Source organism: Centruroides vittatus, unplaced genomic scaffold, assembly GCF_030686945.1.
Source record: "Centruroides vittatus isolate TY-2023 unplaced genomic scaffold, ASM3068694v2 contig_1381, whole genome shotgun sequence".
Classification (NCBI taxonomy): domain Eukaryota; kingdom Metazoa; phylum Arthropoda; class Arachnida; order Scorpiones; family Buthidae; genus Centruroides; species Centruroides vittatus.
The window spans coordinates 1452156-1475334 of record NW_027120867.1 but is presented as its reverse complement, the minus strand read 5'-3'; the positions used below and the strand labels follow the sequence as shown (position 1 = coordinate 1475334).

The 23179-nt window shown below is 31.3% G+C and overlaps 1 protein-coding gene across 1 annotated transcript; it reads left to right on the top strand.

The window, feature by feature from the left end:
- The first annotated feature begins 1805 nt into the window (after positions 1 to 1805).
- Positions 1806 to 22302, top strand: mRpL16 (mitochondrial ribosomal protein L16). The gene is made up of 6 exons (XM_067262023.1): positions 1806 to 1928; positions 6644 to 6712; positions 12847 to 13004; positions 16623 to 16754; positions 21857 to 21988; positions 22068 to 22302. The coding sequence occupies exons 1-6, from the start codon at positions 1889 to 1891 to the stop codon at positions 22260 to 22262; spliced, it is 726 nt and encodes a 241-aa protein (XP_067118124.1). The 5' UTR covers positions 1806 to 1888; the 3' UTR covers positions 22263 to 22302.
- Positions 22303 to 23179: the final 877 nt, after the last annotated feature.

Below are 23179 nucleotides of genomic sequence, written 5' to 3'. Positions count from 1 at the left end.
TGTAGGACTAACCGCCATTGCCGCCATTATTAAAATAAAAACCACGTGTTTACATTGATGTCAGAAAAAAGACTTCTCTTTATTGGATGAAAAAATTTTACGAGCGTAAAAAGTAGAGGCACGCTCTACTCTTTTTTCAATTATTTTTCAGTCAAATTTTTTTTACGCTTTCTGTTTTATGCTAGATTTTATAACTAATATATACAGTACATTTTGGGTTCTTCAATAGCCTTCACCAGTTGAGTTTTTGTTTTCCGGTTTTAATAGAGGGGGAAAGTGATTTTAACTTTTCCTCGTGATATTTTCGATGATAAATTTAATATCTGTTTATATTTTAATTTGTTTCTCTAGTCTAGTTTTTTTACTGTGGGATGTAGGCATTCTATATCTATTAATAATAATAATATTATACCAATACGTACTGTTCATTAGTAATATTAGTTCACAGTACGTATTGGTTTAATAAAGAAATCTATTAGTCACTTTTTCAAATTAAGTACTTGTAGTTTGATAAATCCTTTTGAAATAGCAAATTAATAAGTATTAAGAATATTACATAGGAAAATTAATTTTTATAATCCGTCTTAGTACGACGGTCGGATGGCCGAGTGGTCAGGTGGCAGCCTACCGCTCTGTAGATTCCGGTATCGAATCCAAGAGAAAAGTCCCTAGGAATTTTTCGGAAGGTGGTCCGTCTGGATATGTCAAACCTCATCCCTCACTGCCTTGATGCCCAATTGTAGGTCTCGCCAAACACGCTCTGTGTTTTTGAATTTGCTTACCTGCAAATTTATCTGGTTATAATAAATAAATACCAGCTGTGTTAAGTCCTCAGACACGGCCGGATGGCCGAGCGGTCAAGGTGGCAGCCTACCGCTCTGGGGGACCCGGGATCGAATCCGAACGGGTCGAATAATCCCCAGGAATTTTTCGGGGGGGTGGTCCGTTCGGATATGTCGGGCCCCGTCCCTCACCACCCGGCCGCCCCATTGTGGGCCTGGCCGAACCCATAATGGGCCTTCTAAAAGAGGCCCTCTTAGTGCCCACAGGGCGAAAAGAGTTATAAAAAAAAAAAAAAAAAAAAGTCCTCAGACACTTTTCTCAATTATGACAACTCTCATATTTACAATATCAGATAAAGATGCAACATTATTTTGATGTTATCTTGAGACAATGTTTTTTAAACAAAAGATTATATTTTTAGAAAATATGCTTTTTAGGGAACAAGAAAACATCAAGAGACTTCAATCCCTAGGACATACGAGAGGATTGAAACCATTTAAATCTACTTCTCTCTGGACAATGCGTAAGCGTGCACGTGGTTTACACGAGTATCGACAATTAATAACTATCTATCTGACACTCCCATGACAGATTATTCATTTGTTGTTTTGCCTTATTCCACCAATCCGATTTTCAAAACCCATTTATCGATTATAGTCAGAGGCCGGTAGGCCGAAGCCCTAACATGCACTAGCCACACCAGAAATTTCTCGTGGCCGGAAAGTCCGAGATATGTTGAGCCCCGTCCCACATCATCTGGTCGCCTCGACTGTGAATTGGTTGAACACATGATGCGTATGGTATGACTGAAAAGACTTTTTTATTGACCGCAGGGTAAGAGTGGAAAATAGGGAAAGAACATAATATTCAAATTTGAGAAAACACTCAATTAAAGCAAATAATAATAATAATTATTATTATTAGTAATATTATATAGTGCTTAAAATGAATTTTCTTTAGATATTTATAAGTTTCGAATTATTGATTCAAATTTTAACATATTAATCCGCCAGGGGGCGTTATTTAAATATGAAGTGGCATGGTTGAAAATGATTATTTTCTGTGAAGTTATTTGTTTTCGAAGATTTATTTGAATAATTTCCGAATGGCCGCATTGTGTTTTGGAAAATCTTGCTTCCTAAGAGGTGCAATTTTTATTTTAGACAGAAAAATTTTAATGTTTGTCAATTACATCTTTACTTCATATATTTTGATCTTAAAACATTTTAAATAAACAATATTAACTTGCTAAACAATATGTTAAATGGTTTAGAATGCTAAGAATAATGAGTTTACTCTTGTTAATCCGAACAAATTATTGCAAGGAATGTTGATAAGATGTGAACTCTGAATGAGGGGTTTCCTGCCCCAGAATTGTAGACCCCATATAAACCAAATTTTCAAAGAAACCGTATCTGTACGTGCAACCCTTCACGAGATATTTGCTTCCAAATGTCAGTTTTTACTGTGTACTAATACTACTGCTTATTCTCCGTGCTCTGCATTGGTGCTTGCTATCGCTTGCATCTCGGTGCCCACGTCGGGGCAAATCTTCACTCCCTAAAACTATATAACATTAGTATGCCACAAACAGTAAAATAGGTTACTCGAAGTTGGCATAGTCCCGTGGGCTAAATGATTAAACACGGTAGTTTTAGTGGTGCGACATGACTCCCGATTGTGTACGTCCCGGAAATAGGCCGACTTCGGGTGAGCTGTATCTCGCAAAGGGTTGCGTGTAGTGGTATGATTTCTTTGATTTTTTTGCTCCTATGGATATGGTCTACGGCTCTGATAAGGTCCCAACTGTCTAATTTGGAGTTGTAATTGTACCGAAATGTTCAGATTTGTTAAAAGTTTGAATTAGCAGGATAATACAGGAAGGTGCAAAAGTAGGTATACAGTTGTTATTATGGAAAAAACACTGGGAGAAAATAGGAAGAAAAAACATTTATTTTTATGTACAAATTAAATCACGAATAAGGAATACGAACTAATAAAAGATGATAATAAAGAACACCAAACATTTGTATTTCTCAGATTCTCAACTATATACCTACTTTTGCAACCCCCCCCATATATTAAAGAAAGTGAAAAAGAACTGAAGACAAGTACGTATATTATTAAAATTTTTAAAAATATATGTACCAAGTATAGTATATAATAAAATGTGTAGTACATATTAATTTTAAAGATTCATTAGTCTTAAAAAAATATTGTCAATACCAAGACACTATCAAAGTGTACACTGTTCAAAGGCAAAATTTATTTTCATTTTGCTTATATAGTAATACCCCGAGTTACGTGACACATGACTTACATAAATTTGCAGTTACGTAAAATGTAAATCTCAAATATTGGAAAAAAGTCTGAGTAGAGTAACATGTAATTTTACAAAGAATTATTCTATTTCGAACATGATTAAATTCTGGTTATGAAAGGTCAAGGGGATGGAGAGATATAGGATAGTTGTCATATCTTGCAAGGATCAGACTTAATAATGAATTTATTTGTTGTTAACATTTACAGTTTTTTTTATAAAACTCATCTCTATCCTCCAAATTAAGCATTTTTCCATTTTATAATAATTAAAAATATAGAAAATTTTTATTAAAAAATCTCATAACACATAGTGCCAAACAAAATTTTATTTATTTATTATGATTAATAATATAGTTACTTTTTAAATAAAATCTCATAACAACAGGGAAAGTTATGCAACTTGTCGCTATATTTTTTTTTATTGCTATTGTTTATCAAGTTATAACATTATATGATGGCTATACTACTATAACATTGATGACAAAGATTACAGATTATAATTATTGTGAAATCTTTGATGAAAATGGTGTCTTACTGACTTTAATCGTAAGAATTTGGGCAGGCTATATTTGGTATGTTTTTTGTTACATACAATCAGTTTTTGGAAGAAGTGAATGTGATAAGAATAATTTTTATATAATTTATTATAAAGCTAATATATACAATAGTTATAAGAATAAAAATATATATTATTGCAGTTACATTTTAATATAAATGGTTCATCTCACATTGAAGTTAAAATGATAAATGGAAACAAATAAATAATTTTCTAATACAAGTTATTTTAAACTTTCTTTAAATGTCCTTTAGAGTTAAGAAAAGCACTGTATTTACTTACAGATTTTCTTCAGATAATACAAACAGAACCTTGGATAATCAAGGTTCTGTTGTTGTTTGTTAAGTTACAGCAATGCAACACTTGTGTGATCTGCCTAGGGAGATGCCTTCCGGGAGGTCTTTTGAAGGTTACCTGCCCCCTTTACAGACGTGGAGAGAACCCAGTAAACTCCACATAACCAGCCTGTCCTGGCAAGGTGCAAACCCACAATCAAACTCCCAGTGTTTAGGGAATGGAACCTCTTGGCCACTGGTGGGCCTAATCAAGGTTCTACTCTACTTTCTATTTCGAACTTGAGACTTATTTTATCGTAAAAATATTTATTTAAAAGTTTTCTGTTTTGTTTAGTTTGTTTTTAATTCTACTTGGAATATTAGAGAAATGAAATAATTTAAATCATTTAAAATAGTTGTATCATTCATTTGTGATAAAAACAAGACAAAGTTTTTTGAATTACAGGTATACCACGTCTTACGTCAGTAATTGGTTCCAGGAGAGGCGACGTAAGTCGAAAAACGACGTAAGTCGAATTTACTTGTGTAATTACGACGTAAGTCGAAATTACGACTTACGTCGTAACTAAATGCCAATAATGGAGGAAACGCCAATAATGAGCACTTAAAGACCGCTAAATAAGACAACAACACAGGAACACAATGTTTTCGTGTTTCGTTCTCTAGGATTTATGATGATTATATTAAAATATGTATATTTACAGTAAATGTTAATATGATTTTATGTGCTTTAATGCTTTTCTAGTGATATTATGACTTCAATGTTTGTGGCGGACGGATTTAAAGTCGAATAAACTGATTTAAACTTGATTTTTATTTTTCCATATACTTTTTTGACAAACTACTTATAATCGGGAACAACGTAACTCGAGAGCGACGTAACTCGGGGTATACCTGTATATTTAATGATATTGAAGGAATTTATTCCCGTTTGAGAAGTTTGTTTAAAAATGTTATTTAATTTATTAATCATTATATATATTTTTAAATTAAAATATTGTATATCTAATAGGATATAATTTTATCGAAATATTTCAGAAAATGTAAACAAAATTTAATAACTTATACTTTTAATATATCTGCTTTAAGGAATTTATTGTTAGAGTTTGTGTACTCAGAATTATTATTACAATGCAATATATCTTATAGACACAAAAAAAATTCAAATGTTTGGGTTTCTTTATAAAGCTAAACAACCACTGGATTACATTGGGCTTCTTTTCTGCAATTGTATTTAATTAATTACTAAATAATTTGTTACTAGATGGTGGCATTAGGTGCCATCTCATATTTAATTATTAATTATAATTATTTTTCTGGGTTTATTTATATACAATATATTTTTAATACAAATTTCAAAAGATTTAAAAGAAATATTTTACAATTTCTTCATATCTTAAATTTAGTTAGAACAAATAGGAAATAGAGTACATTATTACATGCATTATCATTTTCTATGATACATTTAAAAAAGTAATAATAGAATAAAATCATTATAAATCTTATAATATTAATCTTGAAATGGCAGTGAGCGGTATATAGCGAGCATAATTTGTATTATGAATTCAGTTATTCATTTGAAAATAGACAATGTCTTTTGGAACGCTTTAATGTTTCATCTCTTATTCAAAGAAAAATTCAACATAATAAATAATATGTTTAATTTTTAAAAGTTAAGTGAAGAAAGAATGCTGAAATATCTCAGTAAAACATTTTTTATTAAAATTGAATAGCTAGCTTCTATCAAATATCATTCATTTTAAGATGTATTAATGATTAAGTTAAACGGAATTTGAGTTTAATTATTCAAAATCTGAATTTAGTTTTACGTTATTCATTTTTTTAATTTTTACATACATAGTTCAACTCCTATATAACAAATTGCCTCCAATGGATAGAACAAAATATATCCTATAAAAAATATATATAAATGGATAGAAAGTTGAAATTTTTAAGGATTCTGTACTATCATCCATAAAATTCTGCAAAGACATTGTAGAATATTATATGGAAGTAATACAGAAAATTTGTTAAATGGAAAATTCACCCTAAAAAAAGATGTATTTTCAACATTCTATAGAAAAATTCATTGAGAAATTTATTATGTACAACTTTACAATAGGGAAGTCTAACTATGCTTAAAAATATTGTATAAAATCAAATTTAAAAATTATGAGTTAAAATACAGGTATACCTCAAGTTACATCGTTCTCGTTTATACATCGTTTGTCAAAAAAGTATATGGAAGAATAAAAATCATGTTTAGGTCATTTTATTCGACTTTACGTTCATCCGCCACAAATGTTGAAGTCGTAATATCACTAGAAAAGCGTTAAAAGCGCATAAAATCATATTAAAATATGTACATTTACAGTAAATGTTAATATAATCATCATAAATCCTAGAGAACGAAACACGAAAACATTGTGTTTCTGCGTTGTCGTCTTATTTAGTGGTCTTTAAGTGCTCATTATTGGCGTTTTCCACCATAGTTCGACTTACGTCGTAACTACACAAGTAAATTCGACTTACGTCGCCTCTCCTGGAACCAATTACTGACGTAAGGTGAGGTATACCTGTATTGAATTTAATTTTCTGTTGACTTTTATATTAACAACAAATATTTTATATTATAATACTTTTTTTATAAGCTTATTAATTGTTTTTTATATTATTTTTATATTAGAAGTTTTAACTCCTATTGTTACATCAAGAGCTTCATTGAAATATTGGAAAAAGCCTCCAAATTTTAAAGGTAAAAGATTATAAATTTCTATTTGAGCAACTTTAATATATAAATAAAGTTTTCTTTTGATTGTATTTTTATACAATCAATCAAATCAATCAATTAAGAATCAAAAAAATATCATGATTAAAAATAATGTTGACAAAATTAACTGAACTAAATGAACAAATTATTGAATAACTAAAATTATTTTCTATAAACAGTAAAATCACATACCTGTGACTAGTTTTTTCCTAAATGTTTTTTGTTGAATGCAGTTTAAAATGTTTATTAATAAACATTTTAAATTGCATTTTAGAATATTAGGGATACAAGTTCTTTAATGCCTCTTCATGTGAATGTTTTTCTTGTATCAATAAAATAGTTGGATGATGTCCGCTCAAAGTATTTAATTTACCTAACAAGAATATTAGAGATTCAATGGAAAAATATTCCAAAGTTTTGACTAATTAATAGATTTTTCAGATAAAATATAATTTTATGCATGTTTTAATATAAATAATCATAAAATAAAGTTTATCTATACTTTAAACAATATTTTATTATTTAATAATTAAATTTCTGAAGAAATTATGCTTAAAGTGTTTTTTTTTCCGTGAGAAATGAACAGTATTAAGATAATAGAAACACTATTTCTGAATTATTTACTCTCATTATCAAAAAATTGCATAAATTTGGATTTTCAATTACTTATGTTTTTAATTATAATCAAACTCATCCATTTATATAACAAACTATCAAGAAATATTAAATTACATTTCAGCCTTCAGATATTCCTTTTTGGGTTTATCCTCAAATGAAAATTTTTAGACAAGTCATCTAAAGAGATACAGTTTAAAACTTTTGCAATAAGCCTCATACTTCACTCATGTTGACAGATAAATTTGTGGATTTTAAAGAATTAACAGCCAATAGCTTTTAAATCTTTAAAATCCACAACAAAACCAGTAAAGGAACATTTAATTAAAAGATGAATTTGTGTTCCCATAGATCTCTATCAAGCTGTGGTACACATGTTTTATCTGAGATAGCCTTGACTGTGATGATTCTACTTTTCCATATTATTGTACAATACGTAGTATTGGTTCGGTGAATACCGCTACTATGTCAGATATCGCCAAATTTAAGGAATGGCGGTTGCATGAAAGGTAGAATGCTCAAGGGTTCAACTGCAATACTCTCACCTGTGTATACCTTCATTATTTCCTTCATATTTTAGTCATTTCATATTCTTGGCCTCATATGTTATCAAAATCTATATCATTCTCCTGCAAAGTTTCTGGAACAAGTTCAGTTAATGCTTTTCCTTTGATATCATCTGCCTCTTTAAAAATGACTCACTAAAACCTTTGACTATCCAGTAAAAATATTTAATTGAACTAACAAACGTTTTCAATCTTAGTATTCGGTCTTCATCAGGTTTACAAATACTGAGATTCTAAGAACAGTTATGTGCTACGATTTAAAAACTTAGAACATTTCTAATGTTGCTTATAACTGTTGTGTGCATGCGTTGCCATGGATGCATACGTGTTGTTAACATATGCAGCATGCATAGCACAAACGAAAAAATATAATTATTATATACACAAATAAAGGGATGGAAGTGTACATTAAATAGAGCTGTGGCGGTTGTCTTCTCTTTCGTAACAGAACTTCCAAGCTTGAGATATATTAATAGCATCCTTGGAATTGATGCAGTTATTGGGTAATCTGGCTTTGTATATTTCAAGAGTTTCTAGAGATCAGATGTGTTCTATGCAGTGCGAGAGTCTGATCATTTTGGCATTGTGAAGGTTGGCTCTTATGCCCCTTCTTTAAAACCTAATAAATAAAATAAAATAAAATAATCAACCATTCCAACTTCAGCAAAAATTCTTTAATCCTAAGAATGTTTTCAAACGCATTAAGCGTCCATCTTCAGTTACATCTTTAAATTAAATATGAAATTCGAACTAATATTAAATTCGAACAAATATTACGTAAATTAACGGTACGATTACAATAAATACATAAAAAATAAAAAATAAAAATAAAATTATGCCAATATTTCATAAAACAAAAATAAAATAAAAATAAAACAAAAAATAAAAACGAAACAAAAAGCCAATGTGCGGTTTAAATCAATCACGGATTATCGCAGTATTTCTTTACAATTGCCTTCATCCGTCATTAAAGATTTAAAACAATATCAGCTCTACGATTATCGTACTTCTATGTTTAGCCCAAATCATCGCACAAAGATTTCCAAGCTGTGGAAAGCCCATCAGCGTCCCTATAATTAATGCATTGCGTACTTCTCTGCGCTCTGTGGATTTCCAATTTTTCGAAAAACTTTATTGCATGTCTCGATCTAGTAGACCTGATGATAGAGGCTTGGTCCCAAAAGACCGTGATGCCTTGCTGTTTAGCATAACTGGCCAGGACGGTACTATCAACTGATTTTTCCACCGATCGCTTGTGTTCATTAATCCTCTTTTTTAAATTTCTCAAAGTTGCCCCTATATATACTAATTTAGAATCGAACCTATGATCCCTTAATGGTATCGAATAAATTCCTGTTAGTGAGTTACGCTCATACTTCATCTTATCATTCCTTAAAAGCTTGTATATGGTCGGATTACGTCGATAAATAACCTGCAAATTCCTACTCCTGGAAATCCTTTTAACCAACGGCTTAAGAAAAGGAATGTAATCGAGGATCACTTTTTCTCTTGGTTGGTTTCTACTCCTCCCACGTGTTCGGTTATGGTCTTTCTTAATGAGAGCATCTATTTTTTCTGTTCTGTAGCCATGTTGCAAAGCCGTTGTTCGGATGTATTGTAGCTCTTTAATTGTATCTAAAACATCGGTGCAGTGTGTGTGTGCTCTCTGTATCCACGAGCGAAATACTGCCATCTTGATATGCCCAGGGTCTGCGGAGTTCCTAGGGATAACGATTGGGACTGATGTCGGTTTCCGATAGACATTCGTGCGGATTTCCCCTCCTACACATGTTATAGTGAGATCCAAGAAATTAACACTGTTATAACTTTGCTGATCCAACTCTAGAGTTAAACCATAGGGATTTTGATTCATTAAATCTATAAACTTTTTGATGTTGCGATTGTCCTTCCACACGATAAAGATGTCGTCCACGTATCTCACGTATAATAAAATATCATCCCCTACTATCGGGAGAATACTGCTTTCTAGCTTGCGGAGTACCAATTCGCAGAGTATATAAGACATAGGGCTACCCATCGGTACTCCTCGCCCCTGTATATAAGTTTTGTCCTCGAAGCCAAAGAAAGATGTGTGACATATCAAGTCCGCTAATTCCAAGATCTGGGTGTGGTACTTTGCAGCGTTCTTAATATTGGCGAATAAAAAGTCCCGCAAGGCACAAAAGCAAGGAGGCAGCTTGATGGAAGGGTATAATGCCTTGTAATCCAATACCGTCAAACACTCCTCATTCATGAGCGTAACATCCTCAAGTTTTTGGATCAATTCTATCGAGTTTTTGATCGAAAACGGCGAAACTTGCATATTACTTTGTATAAATTTAAGAAGTACTTTTTCTATCTTGAACGTCGGAGCATTACACTTTTCCACTACAGGGCGTAATTGAGAACCTGTTTTATGCGTTTTTCCGAAAGCAAACATTCTCGGAGTCCTGGGAGCTTGTAAAGTGGCAGCATCCATATGTAGCAATTTCGCTAGAGGAGTTAGGGTGAATCTTATCACTCTTTGTTGCAATGCTTCCAAGTAATTATTCGGGGCAAGATGACATTCCGTGCTATCGATGTATTCATTTAACTTTTCCCTATACGAGCTACGTTTGATGAGTACAAGACCTTTCGATTTGTCCGCCTTTAAGAGAACCACATCATTTTTTTGGAGCCATTCCTTTGTTTCTTTAATGCGCTGCTGGAAAACTATATTTGTTGAGTTGTTACGTTTTACTTTTTCGGCATATATTCTTGTTTTCCATCTGTAATAATCCTGTGTGGTTAATTTCATACCCTTTATGAGATTTTCAACGTTTGGTATAATACTTTCCGGGCGTATTAGAGGTGTCGGAGCAAAAGAAGGGCCGTGCTCCAAGGCGTCAATCAAACACTGCGGTGGAATAATGTTGTCCCAAGCGGTTAGAAATATATCTTTTTTTACCCTCGGTTTAATATTTTGGCATTTAAAAAGCCATTTTAGCTTTTTAACGTACTTGCGTTTCAGCCTTGTTTTCAAGGAAAACTCCAAATCAATCACCCTACTGTTGACCTCTTCGAGGATAGCTTGATCTTTCGCATATAAAGCACATTGGCTTTTTGTTTCGTTTTTATTTTTTGTTTTATTTTTATTTTATTTTTGTTTATGAAATATTGGCATAATTTTATTTTTATTTTTTATTTTTTATGTATTTATTGTAATCGTACCGTTAATTTACGTAATACTTGTTCAAATTTAATATTAGTTCGAATTTCATATTTAATTTAAAGATGTAACTGAAGATGGACGCTTAATGCGTTTGAAAACGTTCTTAGGATTAAAGAATTTTTGCTGAAGTTGGAATGGTTGATTATTTTATTTTATATTGTCTCTTCAGTAAGAAAATATAGTTTTATTTAACCTAATAAATGTTATTTGACTGATTTCATCATCACCAAAATTTGTTAAGCTGATCATCACAGACAACTTCTCTAAGGGTCTCCATCTAGAGTGCAATCCAAAATAATTGAGCAGTATTTTGAACATTTGGCTCTTTTATGGATGTCCATTAATATTCCATTTGCCATCAAATTGGTGATTTCATTTTGTGCAGTTTTCTTGGATAATGGTCTTTTATAGAATCATCTAATATTCTCCACAGATTATTCCTGTATTGTGTTATCAAACTAGCCAAAAAGCTCAACAAATCCAGTGAAATTACCATTATTGACTGTCAAATGGTTTGTCTGAAGAGCCTCTGAAAGCACAATTATGTTTACAAGCAGAGGCTCAGGATTGGCCCGTTAAGATTTCAATGAGTTTGATGTACATTGTAATACTATTCTACTATAAATTAACAATAAAGCCACTTGATGCAACTCTCAAGCATTTGCAAGCGAAATGAGTTTAAAGTTTTCTGTATTCATTATAACTGATATAAACTTCTGTAAGCTCAATAGTTATATTAAGGCCAAATGATTAGCAGATTAGATCAGGCTATATTACTGCAAATAATAATTAATTGCTAAGTAATTTGGCTTAAAGGGCCAAATTACTTAGCATTTAATTATTAATAGTAGCAGTAATATACTCAGATACTGTGTTGTGTGCCTTGGCTTGAATTATCAAAAAGTTCATTGGCATTTTTTATCATCTGAATGTCAAACCAGATCAAAAGTCACATACTATTTCATTAACTATTTACTAGTTTCATTATAATTATATTCATCTCAAAATTGCTTGTTTCCTTCCTTCAATTCTTGGCGCTTCCTCTAGATCAGTGGTTCTTAACCTGGGTTCGACCGAACCTCTGGGGTTCGGCGGAGGTCAACCACCTGACGTCATCGTGACGTAGAAACCGTATTGGTTTCGAAAACTAATGCTACATAACATGTGTTCTATCGGGAAATATGCCTATATTTCCCAATAGAACACCTATTATATCCATGTTTTGAATTTGAAAAATTATATTTTATTTTTCCAATTAAAAGGGGTTCGGTGAATGCTTATATGAAACTGATGGGGTTCGGTACCTCCAGCAAGGTTAAGAACCACTGCTCTAGATGAAGTCATCATCTTCCTTTTTGCTGTAATCTTGTATTATGGGGTGCACAATAAAGTTCAAATTTATAAACGAAATATATAGTCTTGGATATTGCAAACACTTTGTATTGTGAAAACTGACCAACTATGGGAATGTGAGTAAAACTATGAAAGAGATTTGGAATGAGAAAGGGGATTCCCTCTGATAGAGAGCTGGTTGTAAGTCCAAGTGGTCATTGAATAGGTATGTCATTAAGTGAGGAGTGACTGTATTTACCTAAAGTGTAGAAAAGTAAAAATAGATTTCATATTGATACAAAATAATACACATATATAAATTTATTTGTATCATATAATGATGTTTGTTAAACTTATATATAAATTAATACAAAGTATGATGTATTTGATTTTAGATGTAGAACTACCTGAAAACAGAAAATTACCTATCTTGGACAAAGTTCCACCTTGGCTTGCTTATTCTAGAGCTGTAAAAATGTACAAAAATTTAATTGACATTAGAGGACCTGAATTAATTCGTAACAAGTTAATTTACAAGCAATTTGGAATTATTGTAAGTGGAATTTTTATTTTATAATTTAAAAATTTTAATCTTGAAAGAAACTTTTATCATCTAATATAAGTTTTAAATTAGTTGCAAAGCCATCATAAATGTTTATGTATGAAAAGCACTTAAAGATTTGTTTTAATAATGTAAATATTAAAAATTAGTTTACGTAAAAATATAATAATTTTAAATGAAAACTCTAAAAAGTTTGTTTTATTCAAAATAAATATAAATATTTTTATTTCAAAAATTAAATACAGAAACTAGGAAACTTTGATGAAACTTTGTTTTATCTATAAACATTCTGTGAGTATTTTTGAAGTGGAGCATTAGTAAAGCTTCTTCTATGAGGCTTACACAATTGTGTTCCTTCTCAAAATCTGTTCTATAGATTTTGATTAAACTTTGCCATTAATTGTCTCCATTAATTACAATGCAGAATCCAAAAATGCAATAAAAAATGGGGTTTGTGACTTTGTTTTTGAGATATAAGGTCGTTTCACGAGTGCACATGTCAAAGCGATATCGCACGAATCGTGCAACTTTGTCGTGTGGATGTTTCACGGCCGCTATCGCATCTTGTGTGGGCTTATAGAATCGAGTTCATTCTTGAAATTTAATGGATTGATTTGGATAAAACTTTGCCATTTTCCATTAATTGAGACATGGTATTCAGAAATGTAATGTGGGTGTATTTAAATGTAAAATATCCAGCAACGAATTGCTTAATTTTCCCAGAATTTAAAAATTCATATTAATATCTATATGTACAGAAAAAACTCTGAATGTTTTTGCATTTCTTAATGTTTCTAAGTCTAAAAATGTAAAAATCTTTTTTGACTGATTGCCATATTTTCCCTTTGTTATCTATAACAGAGCCAGGAAAGTCCACGACTTTGTTTTTGAGATACAAAGGTATTAGTGACAATGTCCATGCTCTCTGATGTGACGAGCATACCTAATGGAATTTAGGCCTAGGGGTCAAAAATAAAAATAGTATTACATGTGCCTAATGGAAAGTAGGTGCAAAAAAAATGAACAAAACACAAGGATAAAGCAATCAGTGGCGATTGCTTTGTTCTTGGATCATCTTTCCGTGTCTGGCCAGTGCAAAGATTGTCTCTCCCATGGCTTGCAGATATGAGGATAGCCTCTTTTGTTGTGGCAAGTGCAAAGTTCACCTGTCTGTGTCTGTCAGATACTGTACAAGAATTGCCTCTTCTGTGCCTAACAGGTGCAGGGATCACTTCTTTCCTTCTGGCTCTGCTTCAATTCTATCACAATATGACAAACTTTCACAATATCCTAGTTATTATTGAAGTTATGTACCCTGATGATGGCCTTTGAATAAGGTCCAAAACATTAGTTAAAGAATTCATGCTAGAATTAGGACTGGACCACAAGCAAAATTTAGTTCTGACATTGTATTAAAAACTGGCCTTCCAAAAAATCTTGTTCATTTAAAGAAAAAATATTAAATAATTAATTTAATATGATTATGATATAATCATTATTACTCACTTGATGTATGCAAAGCTATATTGAAGAAACAAGAATTGTCTTTGTAAGTTGATCATCTCTCAATTACTAGGAACCCAAAAACTTTTTTTTGCATATTTACAGAGGCGTAGCCTCTAATAAAAGGTTGTACGTGTGAATGAAAACTTTTTTTTTGTTTATGTTGATTGCAAATGATAGACTTGTGAAGATAATCTTTGTTTCTTGAATATAGTTTTAATATATAATGCATATCTATAGGAGTATTTTATAATTATGTCCTCTCTTTTATTTTTCCCCTTATGTCAGATTTGTGTAATGTTGTCCCTACTTGTAGACCGTTTCCTGAGTATTTAAATAGCTGTTGCTTGCCAGTATCAATTGGCATATTGCATTCTAGTATTACAGATTGGTACAATATCCAAAATGACACTTCTACCGGATCTTACTGCATCTATTTGACAATGAATGTAGAAAAGTACATTCATATGCTGAAAAATTACATTTTTTCCCATCATCTGCATGGCCTGATTTCAAAGAAGTGCATTTAATGCAAGACGGGTTACCTTCCCAGTTTGCACTGATGTCCAAGAACAGGCTCCAGGATTATTTTTTAGGTTGAGTCATTAGGTGACAAGAGAACATGGGATGACTCGCAAGAAGTCCTAATTTGGCTCTGTTGAATTTTTTTGTGGTGCTATATGAAAGAGCATGTATCACATTCATCAGGGGATGTTACAGCAAGCAGTATCTTGGTTCCACAGTGCTTGGAGAAATGTACATTGAATGCTGGAGTATATGTGAAATTTAATCCTTGGGATGTTTTTAACTTTATGTAATTGTACTTTTTGCTTTATTCAATTGTAAAACACTTTTTTGAAGAGGAAATAAATAGGGAGACATAATTATGAAACATCCTATGTATGAGAAAGTTTCAGAACTTCTTCATGGTTGCACAAAGTTTTATAAAGTTTGGTAATTCTGGTAGACAAGTATTATAGCTTTTTTTTCTAATTATAGTACCATACATGTAAGAAAGGAAATGATATCAAATAAATTTTCAAGATTATAGTACAGTAGCCCCTCGTTATATCATGTGCTTGTCTGGAGACAAAGAAAAAGCACAATATATCTGGCAGTGCAATATAACCAAGTACTAAAAATTCTGGGCTTATATTAAACAGATTATGCATGCAATGGAATTTCTATCCTCTATTCTTTAATCAGCAATCTTTGTGATATAAAATAAGCTTAGCTTTTCAATACCGAACTTTATTTGTGGTTATATCATATTAAATGACATTTACGTAAACATTGATGCCATTTAGCATTATTGTTTCTTTAACAATGACATTTAAAGACAAATACTGTCCACATGAAAAAATATCAGTCACAATTTTATTGTACAGTACTATATTTCATAATAAATTGCTTATTAAAAATTCACGTAATTTATATTTTTCAGTAATTATAAATGCAATAATGAAAATTTAAAAAATAAATATTGAACATATAATAGAACATCAAAACTTATAAAATTATAAAGTAAAAATTCTCTTAAAAGCAAAACAAAGTAACTAGTGTATAAAAATTTTAGAACTTTCTGTTTGGAAATAAAGAAATCTTTTCCTTACACATTACACTGTGAATTGGAAATTTCACACCACTATGTGAATTGATGCAATATCTTCAATTCACATAATGGTGGAATTCACAGAAACTTGTAATGAAGATACAGTACTTAAAACCAATAAATAAACAACTTTTAATATCAAAAGGAAACATATATGATAATTGATCTGTCTATTTGTTTTGCTTGCTCAGATCTTGACAAATTTATTGTTTTACCTGCAATGGTAGTTTCAAAAACAATAGTAGAAATAAAATACCATATTTCATTGCAAGAAGAAATTCAATGGTAATTTATATTTTAAAATTTATTGACTCACCTGCTTTTAAAATTTGGGGATAAAATAAATGTGATATATCCAAATCCGTGATATAATGAGGTGCGATATAACGAGAGGCAACTGTAATCATATTCATTTATTATGTTTTTCTTTTTAGTTTAAATTAAAAATATAAATGAAATTTTTAAAATGTTTAATATGGCATAATGTCTTTTAGTCGCTTTCTGGAGGCAATTTAAAACATGGTCATTTGGAAATGATTCGAAATACCATTAACAAAAGAATGGATATAAAAAGGACATTTGCTGTTTGGGGTGTAGATTCACCTTGGAAGCCTATAACAAAAAAGGTAATACTTTTAAAATTATTTTATTTATACTAGTTTATAAATAAGCAGTTAATAATAAACAACATATCTGCATTAAAAATTTAGAAAACAAACTTTTACATTCCGAAATACAGGGTGTGGTCCATGTTCCTATCATATTTTAAAATATACATTGTAAGTGAAGAACTGCTATTTACTTATTGCATTTAGTGCCAAATAGTAAGTGTCATTTAACTATCTAGTTTTGAATATCAATGACTGTAAACTCTGATTCTGAAGCAACAGATCACATGTGGTAGTTCAAAACTGTTTGTGTACATTCGAATCTTGGGCTTTAAATTCTTACACAACTTGCAGTTTATAAGGGTAGAAGTAAACATCTTGATGCAAGATTCACTTGAATGATTGATCTGAAATTTGTAAATCCACAACATACTGCTGAACAAATCTTGGATTCTGTGTGATTGCAGTATGGATAATTTCAATCATTGCTGCTATCTGCACTGTCCTTTCATTCTATCTTGGGTTACAGGCAGATTCATTTCATCTGCCTGTAATCATAACCTAGGATAGATCCATTTTGTAATTGTGTGAGCATCTTGTAAGTTTCCATGATGACTAAGGGTATGTTCGTAAAGTCAAACGAGTTAAACGCGTTAGTAACGAATTGTTCGAAAAGTAGTAGTCTTGTGCGCATGCTCTGCGATGATGACGTTTCGAACGAAACTCTAACAAAGCTCACGAAGGAAAGAGTTAGTTTACTTCGTTAAGAAAATGGCGCCCGATGATATCGATGTTTCTAAATTTACTCGAGTGTTTAAATTGTGAATTAAAAGGTGAAATGATTGAAATAACTGTCCACTTGAAGTAATCTAAGAAAAATATTTCGGATAAGGCGGCACTAGCAACATTCATATCATTGATTTTAGAAACAGCCATTTAGTTATAAACAAATCATTCGAAAAGTCTAACGAAATAAGAATAACGATGACGTCATTCTTGTTTAACTCGTTCGACTTTACGAATGTACCCTAAGTTGAAGTATTTCCTGAATACATTTTTTATAGCAACTAGACAATTATTATTTTTGAAATAAGCCTCTACTGTAGAGGTGCATTGTTCTGTGATCCACCTTTCCATATTAAACAAAATAGCAACTCAAGTACAACAGAACAATATCATCATCTAACACAATGTTGCTAATGTTGTTTTTTTGTGTATCAATATATGCTATGAATTTGGCTGCACTCTACATATAAAATAAATTGTACAACTGAATATTTAAAATGTATGAAAATTTTTTAATGTTATAACTATAGAAACTTATCATATTTTATTATTTACAAATACTTATTTATAATTTACTTTTGCAAGTTATTGCACTTTGACAATTGTCAAGTATAGAACCTTTGTCTGTTGTATTGCTTTGTAGTTATTATTTATGAAATCATAATTTTCACAGAATGCACTAGAGAAAAGAAACATGATTTAATTATAAGCAAAAACATTTATGTAAGATAAACTGGAAATTTAAAGTATATGTAAACACTATTTGTTTGAAAATTGTTGAAATGTTCTCAAATTTCAGATGATCCAAAGAATTTTTGCATTTTTGCTGAGCCAAAGAATATATGACACTGCATATACGTATGATTTGTGTAAATATAACAATTGAGAAATTCTTCAGGCAATATTAAAAACTTATAGTCAGAATAAGTCAAGATCTTACAGAATTATTATATTAAAAATTTACATAACTTCATTAATTCAAACAAACTACTTATTGTTCCTAAAATGAGCAAAACACCTTTACTTTAAATAATTTTAAAGTAAAGTTATTTATGTAACACTTTACAAAAAATTCCAAAATTCTATTTCCAAACACAACACTGCGTAAGAAGAGAGGTATCAGTAGTTCAATCCCATTACCATACCTCAGATCCCTTTTCATATGCCTTTGCTGTATATTCAGGCAACATAACTTTCTCCTGATCCTATCTATGCTATCAGATTTGTGCAGACTCATCTGCAATGATTGGGATAAATTCTCCACCTTTGAAAAATTGGGAATCTACGCTGTACCATTGGAGAATACCATAACAGGTGAACATGAGGTACATTAGGACCACAACATCAATGCTTGCCAGGATGATGTGGTGAAAGGAAAGAGTACCATGGAGCTCACAAAAAAGATGCTCAAACAGAATCACAACCTGTTACAGGCTCAAACAATGCTACTCAGATGCTGCAGCAACCAAAAACACATTTTTATATGTGAATCTTTCTTTTCAATGACCTTAGAGCTATGCTTAATTTTCAGGATAGAGATGAGTTTTATAAAAAGTTGTAAATGCTAATAATGAGTAAAGTCATCATTAAATATGATGACTTTACTCATCAGACTAACTCTCAGCTGGACTCCTGAATCACAGCTCTGGTCTATATTCTGAGTTTTTTGTAATTCAAGATATTTTTGGTCCCATTCTCTTCAAATTATTGGGACTGTACTGTACAGTACATATTTTGCTAGAAATGATTGTCATTATTTGTATCATTTAAAAATATTTTCTTTTATTACTTTTAATAAGTCTCTTAATCTAAAAATTGTTTATAGTTCAGTTGCTTAATGTACAAGACAGTGGTGTGCCAGTACATTTGATGACAGGGAAGCTGTGTTTCTGTAAGAAGCCAACTTCCAGAGGCAATCAGTTAATTGCATGTCAGTGATGGGCAACCTGCAGCCCGCGATGCATAAAATGTGAATAAATATATCAATTTCCCAGCTTAAGGAAGTATGCAGCAAAAATTCAAATGTTATTTTTACAACTTATGTATGTGAATAGTTTTTCCTGCAATGAATTTAGTAAAAATTAAAACAAGAAACCGGCTAACAGACACATCGAAACTAATTTAAAACTAGCAGTGACGAATATTTAACCAAATATTTCCAATATATTACGTTTACATCAGTTCCAGAAGCTAAATTATATACCTATGCTAATTTATAATTACTGTATATATGAATAAATAATTCTGATTTATCAACATTTTTTTTTCTTTTTTCTCTTGTATGCGGCCCACATCAGTTCAAAAGTCTTAAAATGCGGTCCTTACATAGAAAAAGGTTGCCCATCCCTGGTCTAGAGGGTCCATTCGTATTCATTTGTTCGATAAGCCAGTAAAAACTGTAGACTTCTTTAAATGTATTTTTAATATCACAATTACATTTTGAATCGCTATCCACGATATAAGGGCTAAAATTAAAAATAAATTATAAAAACTTGGTGAAATAAAATGTGCGGTGGATATACATACCTGGTACAATATATTGTTCAATTGTATTAATATACTTTTAAAGAAAATTATAATTAAATGTAGCTTTGTAAAGAAACATACATAAAATTAACACAAAATATTCTTTACTTTTTAAATTTTAAAACAATCCACTTAGTCAAATAGCTCGATACGAGTGGCTAATGGATGGAATCGGAGACAGTCCAGGTAGGTAGGTGTGCAGTGTGTGCGTGCCAAATCCCGAGGGTGCCGATACCGGTCAATGTCAAATGCCTCTCGTCGCGTCACTAGTGTACCTCAAAGAACGCGACAGGGATGTTGTAAATTTTAAACGTTTCTCACCATAGCTGTAAAAATCTAAATATGTTAAACTTAATACTAAGTAGATTGTCCATCATTTGTTTTCTAACTAATTCATTTTGGACCAGTGTCCACAAAAATTTCCAAAATTTACAACTTTTTAGTCACTCTCATTAAACTGGAAAAATTTATGTCTTTATTATCTAATATTACGAATAAATCAGTCCGCACTGTACTCGGCTAGAGATTGGTTTGGTTAAGCTTTTGTTTAAGTAAAATTCCGGCTCTTTCGGCAGGGTTTTATTTATGTCCCCAATTCCCTAATCTCTTAATTATTTAATTACTTCTTAAGTAGAAATAAGTCAAAACCAGTTACTTTGTACCTGAATATTTGTAGTCATGGGGAAAAAGTGGAAAGACAAATTTTTATGACACCGAATACATAAATCGTAAATTTAAGGAAATAAATTCTGGAGCTTTTTTGTACCTTATGCATCTTATTCATCTTTTTGTACCTTGTGCATTCATTAAATTTGGTTGTAAATGATGCTGCCAAAGTAACAGTTAATTTTTTAACATTGTACAAGAATTGTACACGTTTTTTTCTACATACCCTTATAAATGGGACATACAAAATCGTAATATCACTAGTTTAACATTGAAATCCATAAGTAATATAAGATGGCAGAGCAGAGTAAAAATATCAAATATTTTAATGGAATTTTTTTTAACTCTCGTCAACTATACTATCATAAAAACATACCAGTAAATTCCTATCGGTCGGGTTAAGTTATAAATGTACTTATGATTCACATAATCGGGCGAGGACAGCTAACAGCCCAGAACCGTCCGGGATAGAATCATTGGAAGCGTTATACATGTGTAACTTCCACCGGCTAAACCGTGTGAGGTTGGTGCTCTGTAAAGCGCACGTGCCAATGCCTATAATATGGCTGCTTGGAAGCCGACCCGCTTTCGACAATATAGCGCTTCCATTCCACCACTGATATTTGAATATACAATAACAATCTTATCGTTTATTTCACACGTAGTATAGAAATTTGTAATAAGATACATAATGCAATTATAATAAAATATTAATTTTAATTAATTCAAACTACGTTAAAATATGAAAATTTATATTTTAGAAAATACAAGGGAAGCGGCGCTTCCACCGCTTCCAAAGACGGCACGCCACCGGTACAAATAGTCTTTACTCGAATGTTCTGATTTTAATAACAGATAAATTAAACAATCTGACACACTATGTATTTCCCGTTATTACAGATTTCGGTTTAATTTTAAAAATGGACTTTGCCGCAACACAGCTCGGCTCGATATTTTCGTATAGCTAAGCAGAGCTTTGCCGAACTCTCGGACGGACAGTTAGACACAGCCGTCGTCGTCATTATTATTAAAAATTTTATCGATATGAAATTTATTACAAGAATCTTAGTAATAAAGATTCTTGTAATAAATTTCAGTTGTTATATATTACAATAAATCTTAATAGAGAATTTGAATTACAGGGCCAAGGTAAAAGAATGGGTGGCGGAAAAGGATCCATTGCCTATTACGTGACTCCCATTCGTGCCGGGAGAATCATCGTGGAAGTGGGCGGTGCCGTCGAATACGAAGAAGTTTATCCTTATTTAAACGAGGTGGGCATACGGCTTAGCTACGGCATTTGTTTTCGATATATTTGTACGTTATTTTTATAAAGTTTAAATCGAATTTCAGATCGTGGAGAAATTGCCTTGCGATGCCATGGTAGTTAGTGAAAAGATAATGCAGGAGTTAAGAGAGGAAGAAGAAAAATTAGTAAAAGCAAACATCAACCCATTTACTTTTGAAAGCGTGATTAAAAATAATTTGCAAGATTGTCATCAGTGGATTAGTAAATATGATAAAATTTGGTTTGGAAAGTACATATAATATTGTAAACAATAAATAAACGAATAAATTTAGTTTGTAATTTTTTAGTAATAACCAAAAATGAATTTTAAAATAAGCATGCAAAAGGGAAAATAGTTCTGATTATTTGTATTTTGTTCATATTATAACAAATCAATCTATAAATCTGGTAAAATACATTTAGCATTAAATCAAGGAACCATTTTCTTTTAATTTTCAAAATGTTTCAAGAAGACTTAACTTTTCATTCTTGGCAATATCATAAACATTCTACAGAAGAGCATTAAGCAGACTTAAAAGCAAATGGCTCCTTCGTTTACGATTTTATTTGTTTTACAAGATACAACATGGAGTCATTCTTTCCTTGTGTCCAAGAAATCAATCTAATTTTTATTTATTATTTTGTTCCGAAAATTATTATTTAACTTCATTATCTTGAAATTTTCCAAGAAATAAATACTGGAATATACAGTCAAATCTGGGTTTTTGAACATAATTCGTTTCTAAAAGTTGTTTGAAAACCGATTTGTTCTCAAACCAAAACAATTTTTCCATGAGAAACAACATAAAATAGATTAATTTGTTTCCAAAACAAAGCCTTTTTTACTTTTTAGCTGTATTTAATGTATAACAATGTCAACAAATTGAATATAATATAGATAATATTATATATAATACCTAAGTCTATTATATATATATATATATATAAAGTAAAATGTTCCAACTGCCAACGGAATCCATCACTTTACACAAAAGCGTCGTAAATAGAGACTCGACTCTGTCTGGATGAAATATAACCAAATTAATCAAAACAGACTTTTGGGGGTAGCCCGTCACCACCCGACCACCCTATTGTGGACCCGGCCGAACCCACAATGGGCCGGCTAATGGAGGCCCTCTTAGTACCCAAAAGGCGAAAAGAGTTTTAAAAATAAAAT